The 25,010-nt window shown below is 38.5% G+C and overlaps 1 protein-coding gene across 4 annotated transcripts in view; it reads left to right on the top strand.

Moving 5' to 3' along the window:
* Positions 1 to 25,010, top strand: part of pbx1a (pre-B-cell leukemia homeobox 1a) — a 107,261-nt gene that overhangs the window by 75,803 nt on the left and 6,448 nt on the right. For 2 of the 4 annotated variants that reach the window (XM_060905494.1, XM_060905496.1), the window contains exons 3-7: positions 13,704 to 13,951; positions 14,648 to 14,838; positions 16,972 to 17,107; positions 19,594 to 19,753; positions 22,758 to 22,870. In XM_060905494.1, the coding sequence (XP_060761477.1) occupies positions 13,704 to 13,951; positions 14,648 to 14,838; positions 16,972 to 17,107; positions 19,594 to 19,753; positions 22,758 to 22,870 (848 nt within the window). The remainder of the gene's footprint in view (positions 1 to 13,703; positions 13,952 to 14,647; positions 14,839 to 16,971; positions 17,108 to 19,593; positions 19,754 to 22,757; positions 22,871 to 25,010) is intronic. The other 2 variants (XM_060905495.1, XM_060905498.1) reach the window with 2 other exon arrangements.

Here is a 25,010-nt window from a genome sequence, read left to right as displayed (position 1 = left end):
GGAAGACAAACTTTTCATGGCGGCTGTCAGGCCTTTCTCCAGCTCCTTGTTTGACCGTTCATCTTCTTAATTGTGACGGAGAACTTCAGCATCATTAATTAAACATGCTTTCATTTAAAGGCGCTCACAGGGAGCCTGTTTGTGCGTGCGTGTGTGTGTGTGTGTGTGTGTGTTTGTGGTTAGACTGGCTGAAAATGCATTAGGTATTTACAGTGATGGAGAACAGAAACATGACACTTGTTGGGGTTTTAAACTGTTTTTCATAAACACCAGCAATAAAGAGGAAAATGCAGGAAAACGTATTAATATAGCAATGAGAAATCATTTTTAATTTTAACGTTTGTTTCTGTTTTTACGTACTGATTGGTTACAGTGGAGTTTGGGCGTATATCGACTAGAATTGTAACGATACGATGATTTGGATCGACACATCAATTTAAAACCAACACCTGATTATTATCAAAAACAATAACGATTAAAATGAGGTGTAAATAATGTAATAAGTGAGCAAGCAATATGATTCATTTGTAACTTCTGGAAGTCATCATCAATAAACCTGCACCTGATTCTGAACAAAGTCAGTCACATATCCATCTGAGGATCCTACAATCCATCGTATTAGTTTCAGTAGCATCATCAAATACCATATTGTTGCTTTATGAATCAGAATCTTATCATGTTAGATTCTGTGATATCATAAAATGGTCTATCCTCATTCACTGGATATGAGCACTCGCACGCGCTGATTGGCTACTCTACTATGAGGATATCAGCTCATATACTGTGAGTAGAGAAAAACAAAATGGTGGCGCGTGTTGCTGAACCAACCGAGGACAAAATAAAGACTCTACTTGAAAACAAACCCCCAAAATTACAAAAGAAAAGCAACAAAATATGGAATAAAAGTATTTGATGGTAAGAATGCATTTTTTTCCAAGAATTATTATTATCAAATTTTTCACAAATTGCTCTGGTCATTTCACCGGTTTGTTTACATTCTAAGCGGAAATTATTTTGTCAGACGTTTTGTATAAAGCTTTTATTTATTGAATTTGTAAAAAATAAAAATGCTCTGTTTCTCAAAATCCAGCAAATGTGGAGAGAATAAAACAGTTATTCCACTCAATCTCATCATACATGGATTATAGACAACTCGGTGCTACGCGCCTCATCGGCTATCAGCTCATGTACGACTCGATTTCAGGGAATGACTGTAAAATATTATACCGTATAATCAAAAGGATATATGGTATAAACAGTATTGAGCAGGGTTTTTTCTAGAAAAAATTTAGTATGAGGGCGCTCACCATGGCGAGGGAGCGAAGCGGGGGGGAGATGGTGCCGGTTGTCCCCCCCGCCGTGCAAAGCCTTTGAAAAATGCTCCAATGGGACATTCAGAGGCTATCTGAGAGGGAAATTGTAACAAATTGTCTGTCAACATTGAAAAAGAAAGAAGTAATCATCTTCTGCCCCGGACAGTCTTTGGCTTTCTTCCGCTTCGTGCCGCGGGACGACATCTTTAAATGCCCAAGTGTCAACAAAAACAACTCGTGAACTACTTCTGTCAAAAGCTCCCACGCCGGTGGGTGAAAGGTCATTCAGTCTCGAGAAATCTCGCTCTACAAGTCAGCTGACCTTCTATGTAACCCATGTCAAATCTCGCGAAAGCAGCCGCGACAAGTAAACAATATGGCGCCTCAGTCTGGAAAACGCCAATTCGGATTGTTTTTGCACCGTCTGGCGGTGTATCTACTATGATTGGAATATTTTTGGAGCAATTATAACGTATTTGATGATCAGACACATTGTCACGTAGTGTTGCTGGGATGTTTTCACGGAGTCGGTAAGGGGGTGCACGCCGAGAGTAAGAGGGCGCAGCGCCCCTGTTCCCCCGTTTAGACGAAAGCCTGTTGAGCTAAAAGATAGTTAAAGCCTGATTGATATAGAACTTTAAGACTGATACTGATTTCCAATATACGTAGATTTGAAATTTGGATATATATTTTTTTCAGAAACACATAAAGAAATATTTTCCCTAACGTTTGAGTCCTGACCAAGATACCGTGGACATAATGCAGTGTAAAAAAAAACTGTTTTTATGGTCATAAATAGTACTTTTAACAAATGTGCAACAAAATATATTAAAGTTTTATATATTAAATACAATTCAAACAGGGCGGCACGGTGGTGTAGTGGTTAGCGCTGTCGCCTCACAGCAAGAAGGTCCTGGGTTCGAGCCCCGGGGCCGGCGAGGGCCTTTCTGTGCGGAGTTTGCATGTTCTCCCCGTGTCCGCGTGGGTTTCCTCCGGGTGCTCCGGTTTCCCCCACAGTCCAAAGACATGCAGGTTAGGTTAACTGGTGACTCTAAATTGAGCGTAGGTGTGAATGTGAGTGTGAATGGTTGTCTGTGTCTATGTGTCAGCCCTGTGATGACCTGGCGACTTGTCCAGGGTGAACCCCGCCTTTCGCCCGTAGTCAGCTGGGATAGGCTCCAGCTTGCCTGCGACCCTGTAGAAGGATAAAGCGGCTAGAGATAATGAGATGAGATGAGACAATTCAAACATATAAAACTGCATAAAAGTAAAAAAATATCAGATCCATTACATCTTCCAAGCATGTGTGTTGTTGACAGTGGAGTTGCAGTGTGCCCTCTGGTGGACAAACTACACAACAATGACACTCATAACATGGTTGAAGGATCCATCTTTTGTCTCTCTGTTTCTTTTTTAATTGTCATTTATGAGGCGTTTTAAACACTGATGCTGATTTATCTGCGATCAGCTCGTATCAGCAGGCTGGTGGATCAGTTGGGCTTTAGGAGCTGAACGAAGGAGCTTAGTTTCTGAAGTGAATTTCTATGTTTGTGATTTTTGTAAAAATATACACGTGTGGTGAAGGGCATGGGGACACAAACCCTTCAAGTGATCAAAGTTTGATCTGATCTGATCAGATCACGAGAAAAGCGAAGAAAAACCTTTGAGACGTCTTTTGGCAGGACGACCTTTACACTGATGTGATCTTTACAGTTTGGACGTCAAGCTGAGTTTAGAAAACAACTGAAATTTAACACACACACACACACACACACACACACACACACACACACACACGTTTTAGTGGATTATATTTGTTAGTTGCTTTTTTTTTAAACAGATTTCAAAGAGTATTATATATTATATATAGCAGAAAAACTTTGTCTGTTCTAAATCATCCAGCTATCATTTTTAAACACCATCACATGAACAGTGTTTTAATTGTTAACTGAGCATGAAAAGTGCAAAATGCTGATGCAGAGAAACAGTTGCAGGAAACACAGTTATATTTTATGCCACAATAATGTGTTCAATATTGTTGTCGAGGCATGTACTGATACATCTCTGTGAAAATTCTCAATCATCCAGGTCATAGTAAACTGTGGGTGGTAGAAAAGGGCAACTGGACTTGCTTGAAGATTCTTGAAAACGTTTCACCTCTCGTCCGAAAGGCTTCCTCAGTTCTGTCTGACTAATAGGGAGTATCAGATATTTATCCTCTCCTGGATCAGAATCAGAATCAGAATTCTGATGACCAGCTCATCTAAGGTGTCATTGAGGCATCATGTTGGTGTGGGTCACTGGAGGCTGGGTGTGAACGGCGATGATGATTTTAATTGATGAAATAAAAAACAAATCAGGATTATTATCAGGCTGAATAATGTTAGTTTTTCCTCACTGTAATTGTGTTGTTCAGACAGCAGAAGGCGCAATAACGTACAATAGCAGGAATACATGTGACTTCACTGTAGGAAGAAGTAACACAGCTCTAATGCCGCGAAAATACACAACAAACAGGTGTAAAATGTGAAAGAGCTGCTGTATGATTGTGTACAAATAGATCTAACAAGAAATCGTCGCTCTCTCTCTTTTTACAGGCTGCTGAAAGATAAAGAAAAGAAGCAAATGGAGGCAAAACAAATTTTCATAAAAGTTTATTAAGAAAAGGAATATTTATTATTAACTTTTATATTTTTAACATAATGTTACATTTTACCCCAACCTTTGAAAAAGGATCTGAACAAAAATGAAAAAAAAGAGGTTTTTTTTTTTTATTTAGCAAAATTAATATTTAAGTTAATGATTAAGAAAATAAATGTTGCTTTTTTTTGGAAATAAAATTTTCTTCATTCAATTTATTTTCCAAAAATATCATGGGAAAATGAAATCGTGACCTCAGTATCGTCACTTGAATAGAATTATGAATTGAGAGAATCGGTATGTGCTTATTATTGACTGCCTTCTTTGGGAAATAAACATGAAGACATGAATTTTATGCATTTTTTTTTCTGTGGAGAAAAATATCAGAGGATGAAATCCAGCTTTCCTAAAAGCTCCATGAAACGGCCTCTTAGCTGTGATTTGGCTGTAGAGCAGGAATTTACTTCTTTAACCAGTAGCACAACTGGTTTTTCTGTGTTTTTGTATCGCTGCGTAAGATCCAAAATGGAGGACGTGCTAAATCTTAGCTGAGGAGAAATCAGAAATAAAACAACACACACATCTATGAACATTTTTACACACACACACACACACACACACACACACACACACACACACACACACAATTCATACTCACTCACATATGGATTCAGAGAGAGGGGAAATCATTTATCCATTAATAACGGTTAATGTGGTTCAGTTCAGCTAAACAGCTGCACACACACACACACACACACACACACACACACACACACACACACACACACACACACACACAGAAAGCATCTGGCAGCATTACATCCTAATTGATTGCCATGCCATTACTGAATCAAAATAAATAAAGTGCATGGCGTCGGTTTGGGGTAATTAAGCCACGGCGAAGGGAATTGTACGATTATCTGTATTTATTGTATTTACGTAATCCATTTACTCGTTCACTGGAGGATCTCGTTGGAAGACACAAATCATTATTTGCCTCATTAGAGTTCGTCTCCAGATGAGCGTAGCCCTGCTGGATGTTCGGGCAAAAGAACTACACACTTCATAAAAAACTCAAACACACACTCGCTTAACACACGTCGTTTACATTACTCTAAATGAAAAAACAAACAAAAAAAGCAGGTTTACAGCGAATGAACTCTGATGAACAACTTTGTGTCTTTCGCGGTTTTATAAACGAGGCCCTGAGGCGTAATGCATTTCCCCGAGATTTAAATAAATGAAATGAAATGAAATTAAGAGTAACTGATGAAGCAGGATGTTCGCTCTCTGGAGAAATCCGAACCCTGACGATGAACTCTTGACCTGCCGAGCGTTCCACTGAATCGATGTTCTCATTCAGAGAAGCTCAGAGAGCGTGACATGGTGTTCTCGCCATTTATTTATGATCATAAATACAAATTTACAGCAAACACCTTATTGAATGTTGCATCTGTACATTTATATCAGATTTTATTTATGTAGTAAATGGTAATTAAATAAATTATTGTAATTGAAAATTTGCTTTTCCCTTTAAAGATGTGACTTTTTTAGCACATAGTTGAACAAGCTAGGGTTAAAGGTTTCATTTCACTGGATATATTATATATTTTATATATAAAAAATGATAAAAAATTAATGAGTAGTGCTATAACATGGCCTATAAAAACTATATTTGAATTTTTTGTCCTTAATAGTGGCATAATAATCTGAATAATTGTTTGAGTTTTATATATTATAGAGCTATATTTCCTTAATTTAGCTTTATTATTATTATTATTATTATTATTATTATTATTATTAAATTAACAAGTTTTTTTTCTTATGTGAAGTTATTAATATAGATTTTCCTATATATAATATAATATAATATAATATAATATAATATAATATAATATAATATAATATAATATAGGCGGCACGGTGGTGTAGTGGTTAGCGCTGTTGCCTCACAGCAAGAAGGTCCGGGTTCGAGCCCCGTGGCCGGCGAGGGCCTTTCTGTGCGGAGTTTGCATGTTCTCCCCGTGTCCGCGTGGGTTTCCTCCGGGTGCTCCGGTTTCCCCCACAGTCCAAAGACATGCAGGTTAGGTTAACTGGTGACTCTAAATTGAGCGTAGGTGTGAATGTGAGTGTGAATGGTTGTCTGTGTCTATGTGTCAGCCCTGTGATGACCTGGCGACTTGTCCAGGGTGTACCCCGCCTTTCGCCCGTAGTCAGCTGGGATAGGCTCCAGCTCGCCTGCGACCCTGTAGAACAGGATAAAGCGGCTACAGATAATGAGATGAGATAACTCAGCCTATAAGATCTGTTAATTGAGGCTTTATTATTTCAATAATTTTTTTTCTTTAAATTAATTTGTTTTTTATTGTTGTTATTTTTAACACTTTACAAGTTTAATTTATAAGGATTAATAAGTTTAAGGATTAATTTACAATAACGAGCTAAATTTCTGATGTTTTATGGGTTTTATGTGCTTGGATGTAACCTGAAGAATTATTAGTTTAATTCAAGATTATTTTAGTAATTTGGTCGATGTGTTTGAGCGTAAGCTTCACTCTGGGTTTCATTTTTTTGTGACGTTTTAACAGATTAATTTCAGATTTTTTTTCCCAAAAAAATTAGGCTATAATCTTAATTTAGAATTAATTATCACATAACTTAAATTTTACATATTCAATCTTAATTAGCTTAAAGGAAAACTCCGGAGTGAAATGCTTTTTAGGTCTATTTTCGCATTATTGGGAGTGCATACGTCGGGTTGCTATCACAATCACGTCAATCGGATGTGTTTTGAGAAAATTAGTTTTTTGTGATTTCAGCCGGAAAGCGCTAACACGGCAGTGGCCGGGGCGTGTCTTTTTGCCGATACAAAACGCTAGTTTTAAAACCATTGCAAAGCTCAACACAACATGACAGTTCTGTGGACGTGAGTAGAGGGTTCCTACAAACAAAACGAAGTGTGTCTAGCTCTAAAAGTGCACGAATAGAGTGTGTAGAATAGTAAATATAAAGGCAGTGACCTTACCTGAAGTTGGTCTTCCTCAGACGCCATCTTGAGTGGACAGTCCGTAAAAGTCGAGTGCAGAGCCCATCCCGCTGGAAATGCACCATGGGCTCTGCACTCGGCACTCGACTTTTACGGACTGTCCACTCAAGATGGCGTCTGAGGAAGACCGACTTCAGGTAAGGTCGCTGGATTTTTATTTACTCTTATAACGCACTCCCTCCGTGCACATGCAGAGCCAGGGACACCTCGTTTTGTTTGTAGGAACCCTACACTCTCTTCCACAGAGCTGTCATGTTGCTTTGAGCTTTGCAATGGTTTTAAAACTAGCGTTTTGTATCGGCAAAAAGACACGCCCCTCACACTGCCGTGTTAGCGCTTTCCAGTTGAAATCACAAAAAACTAATTTTCTCAAAACACATCCGATTGACGTGATTGTGATAGCAACCCGACGTATGCACTCCCAATAATGCAAAAATAGACCTAAAAAGCATTTCACTCCAGAGTTTTCCTTTAACTAAGGATCCGTTTGTTTGGTTAATTTTTGGTTTCTGTTATAATAAACTCAGATTTTTTTTCTATACTCGCTTAAATCTGGATGAATTTTACCATCATCCTGCTAAACACACTTAGGTTAGGACTAAATCTGGCATAATTTGGGCTTTACTTTCTTAAATCAGGAATAATTTTAGTATAATTTACTGTAAATGATCCTGAACCTGGCTCTCAGGTTTATTTTGTGCTGTATAAGATTATTTCTGATGAGCTTTAGGCTCGATTCCTGTAATTCAGGGTAATAAATTCACCAGAATTGGACCAATAGGATTCAATTTTCTATAATTTGGGCTCTATTAGTTAAATTTAGCATTGTGCATAATTTGGATTATATTATATTATATTATATTATATTATATTATATTATATTATATTATATTATATTATATTATATTATATCCACATTCACTGGATATGAGCAATTGCGTGCTCTGATTGGCTACTCTACTACTAGGATATCAGCTCATATACCGTGAGTAGAGAAAAACAAAATGGCAGAGCGTGTTGCTGAACCAACCGAGGACGAAATAAAAACTACTCAAAAACAAAAACCCCAAAAATACAAAAAAAAGTAACAAAATATGGAATAAAAGTATTTGATGGTAAGAACACATCTTTTTTAAAATTATTTTTCAAGAATTATTATCATTGCATTTTTCACAAATTGCTCCTGTCATTTCGCCGGTTTGTTTACATCCTAAGCGGAAATTATTTTGTCAGACGTTTTGTATAAAGTTTTTATTTATCGAATTTGCTAAAAATAAAAATGCTCTTTTTCTCAAAATCCAGTGAATGTGGAGAGAATAAAACAGTTATTCCACTCAATCTCACCGTACAGGGGTTATAGACAACTCGGTGCTACGCGCCTCGTCGGCTATCAGCTCATGTACGACTCGATTTTGGGGAATGACTGTAAAATATTATCTTAGACTTAGTTTTGGGCTTGTTTTGTGATTTCTAAGTTTATTTTGGATTAATTGCAGCATTTGTCAGGCTATATTACCTTAACTCAGGATTATTTTAGATTTATGTTCGGCTACATCCTTTAATTATCTTTCTATTTATTTATATCCGTGGTGGTTAATATCATGGTGAGTGATGTGATGCGAACTGTAGCATTAGCTCACACACACACACACACACACACACACACACACACACACACACACACACACACACACACATCGAGGGCTGATCGTTCAGCTTGTTGTCGTATTGCGAAGGTTTTTCTTTGTGACTATTAGAGGAGTGTGTGTTTCTGGTGTGGTTTTTTCCTCTGTAAAGAATGATAGAGATCTTGTGGGAGACAGAAAACAGAGCAGGTGGTGAGTTTCATATCTGCACTACGGATGGACACATGATTGAGCACACTGTGCTTTTATACGCACTCACGCCTGATTTTGGGTTTAATTTCAAGGAAATAATATTGGTATTATTATATGTTGGTATTAGTTTCTCTATTTGATATTATTCAGAAGCTTCAGCTGTACTTTCCTGTGTCAACAGTGGATTGATTAGTGGTTTATAATTGGGATTTCTCCACCCTGTCCAGTGTATTATATGTTAATGGGAATTTTCTGCAAATAACAAATTTTATCAATGAAAATTGTTACTTGCAACAAATTCATATTACAATAAATGCAATTCTACTCCAAAATATTTGACAAACAAAAATAATTTTCTGACAAAAAAATATAAACAGTGATTGAACCTTCAGTTTGCTCCTAATAGCGACTGTAGGGCGGGGAATTTGCTTCTATAACCAATAGCCAGTGATCTGGGATCCACTGAAATATAGTTAACTTCACTGTCATGTGACCAGGATCATGTGCTGCTTTATAAACTGATCAAAAGACAATGACAAACATGAGCTACAAGCTAATACGTTGAATACAATTAACACTGTGTAAAACAATTTCACATACAAAATCAAGTGTTCTTGTGTAAAAAAACCCACACACACATTGAGACTGAAAACAAACAAACAAGCCAAACAACTACAGAACTGTCTCTTCTGAATTTTGACTTCTTTTACTCCTGTCGTTGTTGCAGAGTGACTGAAACGCTACGACTCTCACAACATTGATGAGTTTTAAAGTTTCAAAAAAGTAAACGTACAATTGTAGGTATGTTTTAATTTTAGCCCGTATGGCACTGTCACAGCGGCTCAGAATTTTATTGGATCATTAACGTGAACAAATGGTGTTCATTACAGAATTCGCTATTAGTACTCTTAATATCAGTAGCACCCCCTATTGGAAATGTTCATAACTGCAGAAATGGATATACATAAAAATTATTTAATTATAGTTATAAAATGTAATTAGGCTGCTTTTGAGAGAAAGAATTCAAAGAAAAATACATGTCAGAAAATTCATTTATCTATTTTAATTGCTTTTCACAATCAAGGACTTATTTGATTAATATGCTTAAAGTGCTGATGACACGTTTTTGACATCTTTGGCGATGTTTTATAACATAAAAAGTAATTCCCGATGATCCATATATTAATTCACGAAGGCGCCTATTTTACAAGTTATGATAAAAAACGCGGCTATTTGGGCAAATTTGACGGGGCTGCAGCACCCAGGAGACGAAAGAGGAGGAGGAGCTATATGACGCCAGCGAAAGAACCTTCCTCCTAACTTACCAGTTTGTTGTTGATGCGACAGGTGTTCAGTTTATCATTATTAGTATTTTTTTATTAGACATTATATATATATATATATATATATATATATATATATATATATATAGTTATTATGCCTTCGCGTTGTGTTGCCGGCTTTTGCTCCAAAACCCACAAGGATGGGGTAAGTTTATTCAAGTTTCCCAGAGATCCCGAGCTGCATCCGAAGTGGGTGAAGCAAGTCAGGCGCATTCGTGACAAGTGGGAGCCCTCACCAACATCCGTCCTGTGCTCTGAACACTTCGATTTGGATTGTTTTGACACCCTTCCCAGCTTAAAAGAATCTCTTGGGTGTTCAGTTCAGCACAAACGTGTGTTACTACCATCAGCAGTGCCTACACAGTGTTGCCAGTTTGGGAGGTTTCCCGCCCTGTTGGGCGGTTTCAAGTGCATTTTGGTGGGTTTTGAACATATTTTGGGCTGGAAAATGTCAGCAGTATCTGTTGCCAGATACTGCTGAAGTTTTCCAGCCCAAAATATGTTCAAAACCCACCAAAATGCACTTGAAACCGCCCAACTGGGCGGGAAACCTCCCAGTCTGGCAACACAGCCAGTATTCCGGAGGGGGTCTACTAGTAGCTATGCCGGATCCAAAGACAGTCCTCCTGTCAGAACATGTGTTGTGAAACGACATAAGATAAAAGTACGTAGAGCTATAGATTCTACATGATAATCATAAATGTAATCATAAAGTCGGCGTGATATCAGTCATGTATTTGCTTGTGAAAGCTTGCGGCTTTCATGTAACTGCCGCCTAGCAACGAGAGGCAAAGGGTAAAGAGGGTAGGCTATCATAGATTCTATTCGGAAGAGATCAACACAATTCTAGACTCCCAGAAGAGGAAGAGCTAGCACTAGAGAGTTCACCGGCGTTTTCATGCGCCATTTCCATTGAGTAGAACCAGAGTAGAACAGCCAGTGAACCGCAGCATGTTCTTCCGCTGACGTCACAGCATGGCCGCGAGCCACGGACCCAGTTTTCTTGCGCTGTGCAATTAAAAGTTGGATATTCGCGTAACAACAGCTTCTTTTCACGTAATTATAACAGAAATCTAACATGTTTGCCATGTTGTATAGTTTATTTAAGAAATTGAATAGAGTCATGTTCGTGTCATCAGCACTTTAAATGGTGTGTGTGTGTGTGTGTGTGTGTGTGTGTGTGTGTGTGTGCGCGTGTGTGTTTTTAAACACAGCCAAATGCCAGTTGTGTCTCAGCTTTTGGGTGAAATAAAGGATTCCTCTATAATAAAGACCAGTGGAGGAATATTCCCTATGAGTTTTTGATAAATGAAGGAATAAAGTCGTTGTAATGTATTGCTGATGTGTGTGTGGCGAGTCGGTAGGTTGGCGAAGAAAAACGAGCTCTGGCAGGAGGTGAGGGCAAATTATTTACCCAAGATTACAGCGTGAAGTGATGAAATGACGGTTTTATTATCTTCACTCCTGCCAGGATCGGTGTTCGAGCTGCGATTTGATCGCAGTGAAGAGCGATTATAATGAAGGCTGTGGATCAGCTCGCATCACTCACACTGATGTTCCAGTCTCATATTAATGCCATTAAAGTCTGGCGTGTTGGCGTTTTCATCGAGGTTATACATGTATTCATCCATTTTGTATGAGGTTTTAAAGTGTTGTGGCTTCTCAGGTCTGATGTCATGAATTATGGTACGAGATATCAGGCAGTACCTTTACATATATTTGCATAAAACGACTCAGTGGGTTTCAGGGTTTAAAGGGACACTGCAGACAATAAATGAAATATATATGTACAGTTCTGTGCAAAAGTCTTAGAGTCATGTAAAGAAATGCTGTCGACCAAAAACAGCTTAAAAATAATGAAATGAAATGTTTCAACATTAAATAAATTCTATAAACAGTAATCAGTGAGCCATAATAAATGAAACAGATGCCCCTTTTCCACCAAAGCAGTTCCAGGGCTGGTTCGGGGCCAGTGCTTAGTTTGGAACCGGGTTTGGAACCGGGTTTTAGAGTCAGTATTCGGTGCGAGATGACCCTTTGCTATAAAACAAATCCGTCTGAGGTCCAGTGAGTGCAGTTTTATGCGGAAATGATCTGCAGGTTTTCCTGAGCATCTTACAGAACCAGCCACAGTTCTTCTGGACACTTTGACTGTCACACTCACTTCTTCATTTCACACCAAAACCCAGCAGCCTTCATTGTTTTCTTTTTTCATCTGAAAAGTGCTCTCTTATGGAATATGCTGCTCAGATATATTACAAACTTTATTTTTTCTGTGACATTTAATTTTGTGCTGGAAAACCCCCCGAACGTTTGGACCCTAAAATGTTTTTGTAATGTTTTGAGTCGATAATGTAGAAGTCATAAAATAAAAATCTATAACAAAGTTTGTAGGGGCGGCACGGTGGTGTAGTGGTTAGCGCTGTCACCTCACAGCAAGAAGGTCCTGGGTTCGAGCCCCGTGGCCGGCGAGGGCCTTTCTGTGCGGAGTTTGCATGTTCTCCCCGTGTCCGCGTGGGTTTCCTCCGGGTGCTCCGGTTTCCCCCACAGTCCAAAGACATGCAGGTTAGGTTAACTGGTGACTCTAAATTGAGCGTAGGTGTGAATGTGAGTGTGAATGGTTGTCTGTGTCTATGTGTCAGCCCTGTGATGACCTGGCAACTTGTCCAGGGTGTACCCCGCCTTTCGCCCGTAGTCAGCTGGGATAGGATCCAGCTCGCCTGCGACCCTGTAGAACAGGATAAAGCGGCTACAGATAATGAGATGAGATGAGAACAAAGTTTGTATGAAAAAAAATAGGGGGCTAAGACTTTTGCACAGTACTGTGTATCTAGAATGTCCCTGTCCACCAAAATATTTGCGTTTTTACTTTTTGCACTCGAGCTTTGATGCTCGTGTAGCTAACGAGTAATGGAAGCCGTTAGGATCCGGTTAAACATCATGCTAAATCTAAATGATCACACACATGAATTTGTCTGTAACGCTGCTAAAACCTTTGTGAAAATGATAACTAAGATGATCAAAGTCATCAAGAGACAAATTGTCAGTAATAAATATAAGAATTATAAAATAATTTACATTTAAAACCTAGCATATATGAATTTACAACACTGATAATACGTCTAAACATTATCGAACCGGGTTTCTAACCAGATTCCGAACTCTTTTATTCCTCTTCAACCACAGCAATTTGCCAACCATTATGATTTTTCATTTCTTAGCCATTTATAGTTACATCTCGTGTTGTGGAATGTCCATGAAGCAAGTCAGTTCCTGTTCTCACTTACGTTGTTTTTTCTCTCAATCAAAATTAATGAGTTGTTACCGAGAAACTACAAATCATAAACTCGTCTGTCTCCTCTGACTGTTACAAAGCGCTAACACTGGAGACTCCTTCCATCAATGTTAAAAAAACAGGCATCTCCTTAAAGAAAACTTCACCCCAACAGTCATCTCTGTTACTATAGAAACGATAACGTATTTTTACGTTGTCTTGTTTTTGTCGTGTTCTTCTGTTCCTCAGTGTTGAGTATTCGCGGCGCGCAGGATGAGGAGCCTCCCGATCCTCAGCTCATGCGATTGGACAACATGCTCTTAGCCGAGGGTGTGTCCGGACCTGAGAAAGGGGGCGGAGCTTCAGCGGTTGCCGCGGCTGCCGCAGCTGCAGTGGGCGGAGCCGGAAACGACAACTCGGTGGAGCATTCGGACTACAGAGCAAAACTGACTCAGATACGACAGATCTACCACACGGAGCTGGAGAAATACGAACAGGTCAGAAAAACCTCGTGAACACAACGATAACAATAAATAGTTACGGTTTTATCTTACGTAAGATTTTAGCAGAAATCTTTAACTTTTAAATCATCATTATAAAGAGTATCATTTCACTTTCCTTCTGAAATAAAGCTTCTCTTTTACTTCTTTAATTCGAACAAATTGAATTCAGAGCCGATGATCTTTATGCGTTTTGCGTAGGAGCTCTGTATCTTAACTTGTGCAAAATACGAAACTTTTACGAAGTGTCACTCAAAAAATACGCTGAAAGAGCAGTGCCCCCCCCCCCCCCCCCCCCCAATAAAAACAGCAGATAAACTGATCGACTTATAAATCTGGAATGATTGACAGTTTCTTAGGTGTTTTGAACCCTCTGATGTTAATGGACCCCTGTAAGCCCCGCCCCCTTTCCCCAACCTCTTGTTTCTCAACTCTTGAAAAAAGCACCTTTCCCGCTCGAAAGATGTGCTGACATGGTGTCCGGGTAAACGGAGAATGTTTTGGGTTCATTACCATGAAACAAAATCATAAAATTGTCAAAAACGTAATGTTTGACTTTGCTAACATTAGACACGTATATAGCTAACATTAGCTAACTGGATTTATGATTTAAATCCAGGGATGCACTGAAACTTTGATGGTCGGTTGTAAGTGGAAACATTGTGGAAATTTTGTGTATGTGTGTGTGTTTAGGCGTGTAACGAGTTTACCACCCACGTGATGAACCTGTTGAGAGAACAGTCCCGCACGCGTCCCATTTCACCCAAAGAGATCGAGCGCATGGTCAGCATCATCCACCGCAAATTCAGCTCCATACAGATGCAGCTCAAACAGAGCACGTGCGAAGCTGTCATGATCCTGCGCTCACGCTTCCTCGACGCCAGGTGAGTTCATCACACTCATCACACACACCTACGAAAATCTCAATCTGTGAGATACAACTGAGGACTGGTTTTATTTTAATAAAAATATTCTGCATATAGAGCAGTTCTCTTATTCAGAGACTTAAGCGTGATATTGATGTGGGGAAAGTTCCTGGTATTCCGCATTGGTTTATTAACGCGCATGATGAAGTGCATTTTCCGAGCTCCACATTCAGATTATTAAAATCACCACCATGACATTCATGCTTCCGAAGTGTCCAGACTTTTCTTGAGAAGAAACCTCAGAATTTTACAGTGATGTCTAAAACACAAACTCTCGCCTTAAAACCTGAAAAAAAAGTCAGGGATATAAAATATGAACTGAAGAACGATGTACACTACCGTTCAAAAGTTTGGGGTCACCCAGACAATTTTGTGTTTTCCATGAAAAGTCACACTTTTATTTCCCACCATAAGTTATAAAATGAATAGAAAATATAGTCAAGACATTTTTCTGGCCATTTTGAGCATTTAATCGACCCCACAAATGTGATGCTCCAGAAACTCAATCTGCTCAAAGGAAGGTCAGTTTTATAGCTTCTCTAAAGAGCTCAACTGTTTTCAGCTGTGCTAACATGATTGTACAAGGGTTTTCTAATCATCCATTAGCCTTCTGAGGTGGGGTTTACATTAGACCGTATCAGCGGATCATCAGATTAACGTTTTTAAAACGATTAGCGTGCACACAGCAACGCCAATACACGATTCGCCTGCACACAGCAACGCCAATACACGGATACGCTCGGCTCCGCAGGCATCCTGCACTCCAAATCACTCCGCACTGAACAGCGAGTGCCCTCTGGAGGGTGCGCACTCCGGCCCTGCGCAGCTCACAGAGCGCGCGAGTGGAGCGCACGAGCAGTGATTCGGGACTGAGCCGCTGTGTGTGTGATCCCAGCGCATATCACTTACCACTTGCAAGTGGAAGGATGGCAAGCCTAAAGACAATCATAACTACACAATGGGCAGTATTTGCATCAGTATTTGCAGTATTTTCATACTTTTATACTCTTTAATGAAAGGTGATACAAGGCGGAAGTCCGCGCCGTTTTTCAGCAGTCGCTTCACATGACCAACGCCAGCGAATCAGGAAGGTGGATGTCACAGTGACGTTGTCCAATGACGACGCCAGCTAGAGCTCAGCACAGCGTATCCGCGTATTCTCAATGTTTACACAGCACCGGACCAGACACGATCTGGACTGAATACGTGGACCCTGGCGGATTCCCGTTTCCCGGCGTTTCCAGGCGTTTTAATGTAAACGGACAGTGCATCCGCGAAGAAAACGAGACAGATACGGTCTAATGTAAACTTGTCCTGAGGCAATGAGCAAACACATTGTACCATTAGAACACTGGAGTGAGAGTTGCTGGAAATGGGCCTCTATACACCTATGGAGATATTGCACCAAAAACCAGACATTTGCAGCTAGAATAGTCATTTACCACATTAGCAATGCATAGAGTGGATTTCTGATTAGTTTAAAGTGATCTTCATTGAAAAGAACAGTGCTTTTCTTTCAAAAATAAGGACATTTCAAAGTGACCCCAAACTTTTGAACGGTAGTGTAATTTGATGTAAAATGAGAAGAATATATATTACTGTATGAACAGTTCTAGTCGTACTAATCAAATTAATCAGTGCAAAACAAAATGACTTCTGCACTCATTATTCAGCAGGACACAGAATAGCACTTGATCCAGCACAGAGTTTTTTGTTTGTTTGTTTGTTTGTTATTTATCTTGCTCCAACATAGACTTCACAAAACCACATCATACTAAATCAAGGTCATGAAGTGGTAACGTGTGTGTGTGCAGGTGAATCTGATGTTGAATGATCAGTGTTTGTGTGTTAATTCGATGCTCTGCTGTAATGTGCGAGTGTCATGGCGTGAAGGATAATCTGACCAAGCGCTCATCTGCTACGCTTACGGAGAAACTTTACCTTCATGCATCAGAAATTATTCCCTTCTTGAGATAAGCGATGTCTCTGATACATCTCCTCCCATGTCATGGATTTTAACGCGGCGATATTATTATTATTTAATGAACAGTGCAATTCGAAACTGTCTTTACTTTGTCATGTGTGTGACAGACGAAAGCGGCGGAACTTCAACAAGCAGGCCACGGAGATCCTGAACGAGTATTTCTACTCGCACCTCAGTAACCCGTATCCCAGCGAGGAAGCGAAAGAGGAACTGGCCAAGAAATGTTCCATCACCGTCTCCCAGGTTCATTCTTTATTCCACAGATCTCCTCATTACACGATTAAACACACCTCATGACATCATCAGACTGTATTATCAATACTTCAAAAGTTACGTAGCCAGTTTTATTATTTTTTCCCCTGGAAAATATTATATAGCTATATTTGCTTATACTGTAGGATTAAGCTTTTTATTTGGATTTACATTTTATTTCAGGTCTTTGTTTCACAATAATAACTTATTTCTTCTTTAAAAAGAAGAAATAAATAAATATGCATTATGGAGTTATAGTAATATGAGATGAGTCTAGACAAGCCTAATTAATTTTAAATAGCAGCCTTGACATTTTATTTATTTTAATTTCTTTTAAATTTAAAAAAAGGCCTGGCTCGTATACAGTGGTGCTTGAAAGTTTGTGAACCCTTTAGAATTTTCTATATTTCTGCATAAATATGACCTAAAACATCATCAGATTTTCACACAAGTCCTAAAAGTAGATAAAGAGAACCCAGTTAAACAAATGAGACAAAAATATTATACTCGGTCATTTATTTATTGAGGAAAATGATCCAATATTACATATCTGTGAGTGGCAAAAGTATGTGAACCTCTAGGATTAGCAGTTAATTTGAAGGTGAAATTAGAGTCAGGTGTTTTCAATCAATGGAATGACAATCAGGTGTGAGTGGGCACCCTGTTTTATTTAAAGAACAGGGATCTATCAAAGTCTGATCTTCACAACACGTTTGTGGAAGTGTATCATGGCACGAACAAAGGAGATTTCTGAGGACCTCAGAAAAAGCGTTGTTGATGCTCATCAGGCTGGAAAAGGTTACAAAACCATCTCTAAAGAGTTTGGACTCCACCAATCCACAGTCAGACAGATTGTGTACAAATGGAGGAAATTCAAGACCATTGTTACCCTCCCCAGGAGTGGTCGACCAACAAAGATCACTCCAAGAGCAAGGCGTGTAATAGTCGGCGAGATCACAAAGGACCCCAGGGTAACTTCTAAGCAACTGAAGGCCTCTCTCACATTGGCTAATGTTAATGTTCATGAGTCCACCATCAGGAGAACACTGAACAACAATGGTGTGCATGGCAGGGTTGCAAGGAGAAAGCCACTGCTCTCCAAAAAGAACATTGCTGCTCGTCTGCAGTTTGCTAAAGATCACGTGGACAAGCCAGAAGGCTATTGGAAAAATGTTTTGTGGACGGATGAGACCAAAATAGAACTTTTTGGTTTAAATGAGAAGCGTTATGTTTGGAGAAAGGAAAACACTGCATTCCAGCATAAGAACCTTATCCCATCTGTGAAACATGGTGGTGGTAGTATCATGGTTTGGGCCTGTTTTGCTGCATCTGGGCCAGGACGGCTTGCCATCATTGATGGAACAATGAATTCTGAATTACACCAGCGAATTCTAAAGGAAAATGTCAGGACATCTGTCCATGAACTGAATCTCAAGAGAAGGTGGGTCATACAGCAAGACAACGACCCTAAGCACACAAGTCGTTCTACCAAAGAATGGTTAAAGAAGAATAAAGTTAATGTTTTGGAATGGCCAAGTCAAAGTCCTGACCTTAATCCAATCGAAATGTTGTGGAAGGACCTGAAGCGAGCAGTTCATGTGAGGAAACCCACCAACATCCCAGAGTTGAAGCTGTTCTGTACGGAGGAACGGGCTAAAATTCCTCCAAGTCGGTGTGCAGGACTGATCAACAGTTACCGCAAACGTTTAGTTGCAGTTATTGCTGCACAAGGGGGTCACACCAGATACTGAAAGCAAAGGGTCACATACTTTTGCCACTCACAGATATGTAATATTGGATCATTTTCCTCAATAAATAAATGACCAAGTATAATACTTTTGTCTCATTTGTTTAACTGGGTTCTCTTTATCTACTTTTAGGACTTGTGTGAAAATCTGATGATGTTTTAGGTCATATTTATGCAGAAATATAGAAAATTCTAAACGGTTCACAAACTTTCAAGCACCACTGTAAATTGTGGTACATTTTTGGTAGCTGATTTAATGTTGTTGTTTGTTTTTTTTTTACTTAATGATATGATTATTACAGATATATTTATTTATTAAGAGGAAACATTTTTAAATATAAACAATAAGAATAAATACATTTATGCTGATATAAATAATTGATTTTTTAATACGTGTTGCCAATAAACTTTGCAAAAATCTAAACAGCGTGAATCACATCGTATGTACAAAGATACATAGAGGTAAAATATTAAATCGTGATATAATATTTTAGCTGTAATGCCCCACCCCTAGTGTTATTTCACACGCCCACCTGGTCTCAATGAATTTGCGCTATCAACTGGGATAAACGCGTCATCTCCCCCTACTGGATATATTTTGAATTGCAGTGTAAAATAAATGTAATTATTGAGAATGACAATGTGGTTTAAGGAAGAAAAAATGTTTAAAGAAATGTGTCACATGTTCAGGAAAATGCCTTTGATGTGTAAAATGTTCGGTGCTGTCCAGGTGTCGAACTGGTTTGGGAACAAACGGATCAGATACAAGAAGAACATTGGAAAATTCCAGGAGGAAGCGAACATGTACGCCGCCAGAACGGCCGTTAACGCGGCCACGGCTTCGGCTCAGGGCAGCCAGGCGAACTCGCCCTCCACGCCCAACTCCGCCGGTGAGTCATCACACATCACATAATTACTCCAAACTTCTCCTCACTTGGTATTTCATTACACAAAGCAAGACTGAGAAACGCTCACGACTGAGTCTCAGATTTTAACCTGACACACGCCTGTAGTGCATTATGGGTAATACTCCCGAGCACTCAGGGCAGGCCCTGTGGGAGGTACAGTCACTCAGCACCCTGAGATTGATGATTTCCCAATCCCTGAAGGGCTTCATTCCTCTCACAACACAGCAATTTACCAACTCTGACACATTTTAATTTATTAAAGAACATGTCGTACTTTTTATCCTTTTAAAGTTACATTTAATGCTCTGTGATGGCATTATAGTGTTAGCCTCGTCAAAAGCATAAACCTGTGTCCTGAAGATATGGGAAATGTTCCAGCTTTACCTCTAACACTGGAGACTCATTCCATTCGTAAACACAAACATCTCTTTACTTTCAGAAAACTTCACCATAGCAACGTTTTATAATCTGTGTCTTATTTTAGAACAAAATGAGAATTATAAAATACAAATCATGACAACGTTTACACATTAATTTGAGAATTTTTTTTTTTACAGCTCTCATTTTTACTCCAGTCCTGACATTTAGCTTCCAGATCTCTCTTTTTAATTTTTTAAAAATCGTCATTAATTCCGCACTAATAAATCTCCTAGTGTTTGTGTTAGCGTTTGTTTTAGCGGTAGTAAACAGTGCTTCAGGTAAATGGCCTGCTGTGTCCGGCGTGACCTTTTGTTCGTCATTACGCTCCTGAAAGTGATTAGCGACTCGTGTGCATTCGATTAGCGCTCTGTGGCTTTTTGCGGATAAATTAAGTTAAAGTCCCGGTCCCTTAAACATCTGGGGATTCGTCCTCCATTAAAGCACAAATAGCACTCCTTGATTCCTAGCGTGACTCGATTAGCGCTTCCTAAATGACTGAAACACGGACATCCATCACTCTGGTGTGGTGTTTTTTTGTTTTTTTTTTGAGAATGTAGTGCCTTTGGATGTGAAGCTAATAAATACTCAGGATCACACACACACACACACACACACACACACACACACACACACACACACACTGCAGAGATAAAAAGTCTGAGTGCAAGACCAAGTGCTCTTAATTTATTTAATTATTGCACACGCACACGCGCCCACACACACACACACACACACACACACGCATGTATCTTCTACACTAAACATTATGTTAATATATTGAGGCGAGCAGCCAAACCGCTGCTAGAACACGTGTCTGAAATGCGTTTTTAAGTGTTTTTTAAGTGTTCCAGCAAAAGTGAATCACTTGTTTTTAAATAACTATTTTATTTATTGTGTTTGTTTTGAGAAGCAGACTGAGCGAGCGCGTAGAACATCACCTCACAGTGTGTGTGTGTTTACAGTTTATATGATTACACAGCATTACTGTTACAGAATTTTAATAACTTTTTACTTTTTAATTTTTCCTATTTTAACTAACAATGCAGAGTATATTATTTATTTAATTATTTTAAAATTTCCACTTTCTTTTGTCTGACAGTGCACATATATATATATATATATATATATATATATATATATATATATATATATATATATATATATTTTTTTCCCATGAACAGTGGATGTTTTATTTAGTTATTATTTTACTTAACATTTTATTTTATATTTAAATTAGATTAGATCTGATTACAAATTAGATTGCTTGTAATAAAATAAGAAGTTTAAAAATTATTTCAAAATTTGCATAGATTAAAATATTTAAGTTCATATTAAAATTGTTGGAACGTGGGGGCGTCGTGGCTCAGGTGGATATCCGGGGACCCGGGTTTGATTCCGACCCGAGGTCATTTCCCGATCCCTCCCCGTCTCTCTCTCCCGCTCATTTCCTGTCTCTACACTGTCCTATCCAATAAAGGTGAAAAAAGCCCAAAAAAAAATCTTAAAAAAAAAAAATTGTTGGAACATGAAATGTAATGATAGGACATTAAAAACAACCTTTGAACTTGTTTGTTTGTTTGTTTACCTTTAACTGGCATTATATATATATGTATATGTGTATTTTTTTATTTAGTTTATATTTTATTTTACTTTTACCTTTCCCTCTTTTGACGAACAGTGCACGTGTAATTATTTTATATTATTTCACTTTATTTTTTACTTTCTTTTCTTTTGACTTGCATCGACAGATTTTCTTCCTAATCTGTTCATTTAATGTTATTATTTATTTACTTCTTTTTATTTTTTAAACATTTCAGTGATTGTACTTATATGAAAATATATTTAAAATATATTTTCTTTTCTTTTTAACCTGTGGTGTGGATATAAATTTTTTATTTCTTTAGTTTTTTACTTTTGAGTGCCAGTGCATACATCAGGTTTATTCATTAACATTTTTCCCCTTTCTTTACTTTAAATATGCAGCAGTGTATTTATTTAACTTCTTCTCTTTTTTTACTCTTAATTGGTGGCGAAAAACAGTTTTATTTAGTTTATATGTATTTTTCTTTTTTTTTTTTGGTACCTGTGATTGACCTGTCTAAATGCTTTATATGATTATAGAAAATACTGTGTGTGTGTGTGTGTGTGTGATGATTTCCTCCATGGCTGAACGGTGTGTCTGTCTCAGGGTGTAAATAAAACACTGCTGAGTATTAAATTTTAATTCAGTAAAATGTTTATTTAGTGTTTAATAACCAGACAGAGTGGAATGGTCTCTCTCTCTCTCTCTCTCTCTCTCTCTCTCTGTGCTGTACTCAGACCCGAGCGTCTTCCAGCTTTTATTACTGAACTAAAATAAAAAGATTTCTGCGCTGTTTGATTTATTGGCTGTAAACAGTAACACCGTGCTGTGACCTGTCTCACCCCCTCTCTACAGCTGCTGCATGAGCACGACGCCTGTCTGTCTCACCTGTCTTTCCCTCTCTGTTTTCTCTCTCTCTCCCTCCCTCCCTCTCTCTCTCTCTCTCTCTCTCTCTCTCTCTCTCTCCGTCTGTTTCTCTCTCAGGTTCTGCTGCGTCTTTTAACATGTCTCACTCCGGCGATTTGTTCATGAGCGTTCAGTCTCTGAACGGGGACTCGTACCCGGCGCCGCAGGTGGGCGCTAACATACAGTCACAGGTAGGGTGTGCACGCTAGGGCGCCAAAAATTTTACCCACAATTCCGGCTGATTTGATTTTTTTTAAACATTTTTCTAAAATCAAAAAATTGTAATTAAATGTGGCTTTGCTGAATTGATTACAACTGATTTGATTTTGATTTGATTAAAACTATATACAAATAAAAATAAATTCCTCATAAAGATAAAAAAAGAAAAACTTGTGTGTTGTGCTTTACAAATGAACTTTTCCACACAAATCACTTCCTGTGAGTGATTAGCGCCCCCTACAGTGTGTTTGCTTTCTGTACTGTGGCTGTGTTGTGACCGTGCGTGTACAGCTTTCGTCTCGTCTGTTCATAAATTTATTTTAAAATTTTTATTTTATTAATTATAATGTATAATTTTTATATATTATATGTATTTTTAAAATTACTGATATCTGTGGAACATTAATTTATGCAAATTTAAACAATTATCATCACTTCCTGAGTCAGATTTCCACCAACACTGACTGTTATTTATTTTTATTGACATATTAAAAATATATAAATGTAATTATTTCCACAGTTTTTGGTGAATCTGATTTTTTTTTTTTTGACATGAAATTCCTGGAATTTATCACAGCTTACGAGATTATCACAATATTGTGTTTAAAAAAAAAAATAATTAGCTGAAAGTTACTTGTTGTGACATTCAGTAAATCTACGATTTTTTTGTGTAACTACACCGCACTAGTTGTTATTTTTTAAATAAGACGCTTAAATAAAAAGAGAGGCGGAGCTTAAATATAAAAACAACCGTGTACAATCTCAGAACTAAAAAAATAAACGCAAGATTGTGTCTGTTATCGTGACAGTATGATTTTCTGAAAGGACGTTTATTTATTTACATGATGTTCATGAAAGGAGTCTCCAGTGTCAGCGCTTCGTATCAGTCCGAGCTGCAGCTGTAGTTTTACGTTACAGAGGAGTTTACGCTTTTTGTTTCTCGCTGTGATAAAGTTATAAAGCAAGAACAGGAAGGAAGTTGTCTCAGACGTTAAACATCTCATCTCATCTCATCTCATTATCTCTAGCCGCTTTATCCTTCTACAGGGTCGCAGGCAAGCTGGAGCCTATCCCAGCTGACTACGGGCGAAAGGCGGGGTACACCCTGGACAAGTCGCCAGGTCATCACAGGGCTGACACATAGACACAGACAACCATTCACACTCACATTCACACCTACGGTCAATTTAGAGTCACCAGTTAACCTAACCTGCATGTCTTTGGACTGTGGGGGAAACCGGAGCACCCGGAGGAAACCCACGCGGACACGGGGAGAACATGCAAACTCCACACAGAAAGGCCCTCGCCGGCCCCGGGGCTCGAACCCAGGACCTTCTTGCTGTGAGGCGACAGCGCTAACCACTACACCACCGTGCCGCCGACGTTAAACATACCGTAGCTATAAACGGATAAAAAGTATGATGTGTTTTTCTTTAATAAATAAAAAATGGATGTCAGTAATCAACTTCAGGGTACTGACTCCGCTTCATCACACCACACTGCCGGTGATTATTTTACTTTAACGGCATGACACACACACCGTGTTCACAAAATGAAAGTAGAAAAAAATTCTTAAATTAAACTAATAATAATTCTGTTACTACAACAACAAGAATAATGGTAATAATAATCAGGTATAATATATATAAAATTAAAATAAAGTAAATAAACAAACAAGTAAATTAAATAAATACAAAAATAAACCAACTAAATAATTTAACAATTTAAAATAATGTTCAAGAAAGTAGAAAAATAAATAAACAGACTAATATGCATGTAAACGGTATTTAAAAATGACGTATTTAATTAATCCAGTGTTGTTCCTCGCGTCATTTTCTCCATATTTCCAGTTCAGTGTGTAAAAGGCTGCAGCTGGTCATGAGTTCAGCTCCTTTCTCTTCCATCGCTCATCACTCATATCCGTGTGCATTACAGCCTCGTCGTCACGTCTGTCTGCTGTAGACGTGCGGGACGTTAATCTCTGCGGTTGGTCTCGCTGAGCTCAGGCGCTGTGTGGATCTCTTTGTCCTTCGGCGTCACGGCGGTTATTTATTTCCCCGCAGCCTTTCATAAAATTCCACAGACATCACATCGACTTCTTCCAGATAAATG

Source organism: Neoarius graeffei, chromosome 23, assembly GCF_027579695.1.
Source record: "Neoarius graeffei isolate fNeoGra1 chromosome 23, fNeoGra1.pri, whole genome shotgun sequence".
NCBI lineage: Eukaryota > Metazoa > Chordata > Actinopteri > Siluriformes > Ariidae > Neoarius > Neoarius graeffei.
Note: the sequence above shows the minus strand (reverse complement) of the source record. Positions and strands in the feature narration are given on the sequence as shown.